Raw genomic sequence first — 3597 nt, forward strand, 5'->3', positions numbered from 1 at the left:
AAACCAGCTACCAAATTTTAAGATTGCCTTTCATCATCCTTAGGTATATTTTCTTTTCCTTTTTTATTTTTTTATTTTTAGAGTTCCCATCTTCCTAGCAAGAAGAAACTAAAAAGACAGTTTTTTATAAGCCAAATGATTCTTCTTTTTCCATCCAACTTCCTGTTCCTCAAGTCTGAACCACCTATATAAAATAGCATGTTCTCTCTCATTCTTCCTTGCATCTGTGTTTTCAACATTAATATATTTTTTTTAGCTGCTCCCTGAAGACAAAGCATTAGATGCATCTCAGAGTGAGTTCTGTTAATCCATTTACAACAATCTGTCAATATAGCATTCTGCTTTTAACCTGCGTTTAATGAAAAGTTTCTCCTTTTTGTATGCATATAAACGTGTATCCTTCTAGCTTGTTAAAGTCATTTGAAGATTTGTTCTCACTAATACAGACACTTTTATTCTTTTTACCAGAATGGGAGACCATGACTGAGAATGAGGAGGTAACAGCAAAGTCAAGCATATCTCAAAGAGCAGATTCTCAGAAAGGAACATCAAAAAGACTTTCAGGAGGTATTCCCCAGGTCCTTGATTTTGAGAAAGAGTGTGCATGGCAAGTTTCGGCAAGTCAGTGGGGAAATGAATCAAGTGAAAGAGATACATCGAAGAAATGTTCTCTCTATGAGCGAGACAAGAAGAAAAGGACTCCACCAGAAAAACGAGGCCGGAAGTGGAAGGAATTTGGAGAAAGCTTGACTTTAGATTCAGCTCTTTCTGAAAGTTTAATGGGTACTGAAGGAAAGAAGTTTTATAAATGTGACATGTGTTGTAAACATTTCAGTAAAATCTCCCATCTTATAAACCACCGGAGAATCCACACGGGTGAGAAACCTCATAAATGTAAGGAGTGTGGAAAAGGCTTTATTCAGCGTTCAAGCCTTTTAATGCATTTACGGAACCATTCTGGGGAGAAACCTTATAAGTGTAATGAATGCGGGAAAGCCTTCTCTCAAAGTGCTTACCTTCTAAATCATCAAAGAATCCACACTGGGGAGAAACCTTATAAATGTAAGGAGTGTGGAAAGGGCTTCTATAGGCACTCGGGCCTTATTATACACCTGAGGCGCCACTCTGGGGAGAGACCTTATAAATGTAATGAATGTGGAAAAGTTTTCTCTCAGAATGCTTACCTCATTGACCACCAGAGGCTCCACAAAGGGGAAGAACCTTACAAATGTAACAAGTGTCAGAAAGCTTTCATCCTGAAGAAGAGCCTCATTCTGCACCAGAGAATCCACTCTGGGGAAAAACCCTATAAATGTGATGAATGTGGGAAAACATTTGCTCAAACCACTTACCTTGTTGACCACCAGCGACTGCACAGTGCAGAGAACCCATACAAATGTAAAGAATGTGGAAAAGTTTTCATTCGAAGCAAAAGCCTCCTTTTACACCAGAGAGTACACACAGAAAAGAAGACCTTTGGTTGTAAAAAATGTGGAAAGGTTTTCAATTCTAAGTCAAACCTCATTGACCATAAGAGGATGCATAGCAGAGAGAAGCCTTATAAATGTACTGACTGTGGGAAAGCCTTCACTCAGAGTGCTTACCTTTTTGACCACCAGAGACTCCACAATGGGGAGAAGCCCTATGAATGTAATGAATGTGGGAAAGTTTTCATTCTAAAGAAAAGCCTCATTTTACATCAGAGGTTTCACACTGGAGAGAATCTCTATGAATGTAAAGATTGTGGCAAGGTCTTTGGTTCTAACAGAAACCTGATTGACCACGAGAGACTCCACAGTGGGGAGAAGCCCTATGAATGTCGAGAGTGTGGGAAAACCTTCATTATGAGCAAGAGTTTCATGGTCCATCAGAAACTTCATACACAGGAAAAAGCCTACAAATGTGAGGATTGTGGGAAGGCTTTCAGTTACAATTCAAGCCTGTTGGTACATCGGAGAATCCACACTGGGGAAAAACCCTTTGAATGTCGTGAGTGTGGAAGAGCTTTCAGTTCTAACAGAAATCTCATTGAACATAAGAGAATCCATAGTGGTGAGAAACCCTATGAGTGTAATGAGTGTGGCAAATGCTTCATTCTGAAGAAAAGCCTCATTGGACATCAGAGGATTCACACAAGGGAAAAATCTTATAAATGCAGTGACTGTGGGAAAGTCTTTAGTTACCGCTCAAACCTTATAGCCCATCAAAGGATCCACACTGGTGAGAAACCCTATGCATGCAATGAGTGTGGGAAAGGCTTTACTTACAACAGAAACCTTATTGAACATCAAAGAATTCACAGTGGGGAAAAAACCTACGAATGTCATATATGCAGAAAAGTCCTCACCTCTAGTAGAAATCTTATGGTCCATCAGAGAATCCACACTGGAGAGAAACCTTATAAATGTAATGAGTGTGGAAAAGACTTCAGTCAGAATAAAAACCTTGTTGTACATCAGAGAATGCACACTGGGGAAAAACCATATGAGTGTGAGAAGTGTAGAAAATCTTTTACTTCTAAGAGGAATTTAGTTGGCCACCAGAGAATCCACACAGGGGAGAAACCATATGGGTGTAATGATTGTAACAAAGTTTTTAGGCAACGAAAAAACCTTTCTGTGCATCAGAAAGTTCATACAGTTGAAAACCTCTGTGAATGTGATGAGTCTGACAAAGAATTCTCTCAAACTTCAAACCTTTATCTTCAACAAAAAATCCATACCATGGAAGAATTCTCTTGGCTTCAAAATGCCAATGAGCTGAGTCCAAGTTAGAGATTCAGAAAATGTAGTGTCATATGTAAAATGGAATAGAATTCCTGCCTATTTAAGTAACTGTTGGAGAAATGGCAATATATGGTTCTTAAAAGAATTTGTGATTGCCTCTATTATATTCAAGTGAGTTGCATGTGAAAGAAGGTTATTGTAGATTTTCAAGAATAGAAAATCAAACCAAATTCTAGTTAAAGTATCCAGTGGGGCCTTGACTTACGAGTGTCCCGACTAACGAGTTTTTCCAGTTACGAGCAGTCTCTCGGCCGATTTTTTGCTTTGAGTTGTGAGCTAAAATTCGGGTTACGAGCCAGCTTCAGATACCCCACCGCTAGTTGGCGCAGCGAATGTCACAGTGAACGCCACAACATCAGCCCAGCATCACGTGTCTCACTCGTTCACTTTAATGATTTGACATACGAGTAATTTGAGTTACGAGATCGGTCACGGAACGAATTAAACTCATAAGTCAAGGCCCCACTGTACTCTGTTCCAGACCATTCGTTATGACCCAGTAAGAGACGTTGGAGCAATTGAGGACTCTGAAGAAATTGGATTTATGTCTTATGGGATGTAATGATGTTATAAGCGGTAGCAAAAATATCTTTGTATTAAAAAGTGGAAGTTTCGGAAAATGTGTATATTATACATTTTAAAGATAGAATCACTGCTGCAGAAAGTCTGTATGGACAATATGATTGAGACATGTTAGACATGGAGTTGGGTGAGCAAGAGCCTGCTGTTTGAGGATAATATAAGAAGAGCACTGGATTTGGAATCAGAAGACCTAGGTTTAGGTCCTGGCCCTTTCTCTTACTACCAATGT

General features: G+C 39.3%; 1 protein-coding gene across 3 annotated transcripts in view; it reads left to right on the forward strand.

The window, feature by feature from the left end:
• The window catches only part of ZNF197 (zinc finger protein 197), a 19309-nt gene extending 16262 nt beyond the window's left edge, over nt 1-3047 (forward strand). The window contains exons 6-7 of one of the 3 annotated variants that reach the window (XM_014530292.1): nt 82-293; nt 469-538. In XM_014530292.1, the coding sequence (XP_014385778.1) occupies nt 82-98 (17 nt within the window). In that variant the 3' untranslated portion in view covers nt 99-293; nt 469-538. Of the gene's footprint in view, nt 1-81; nt 294-468 lie in introns of those variants that run through there. The other 2 variants (XM_014530291.1, XM_014530290.1) reach the window with 2 other exon arrangements.
• Nucleotides 3048-3597: the final 550 nt, after the last annotated feature.

The sequence above is a fragment of the Myotis brandtii genome, unplaced genomic scaffold, assembly GCF_000412655.1.
Source record: "Myotis brandtii unplaced genomic scaffold, ASM41265v1 scaffold731, whole genome shotgun sequence".
Lineage (NCBI taxonomy): Eukaryota > Metazoa > Chordata > Mammalia > Chiroptera > Vespertilionidae > Myotis > Myotis brandtii.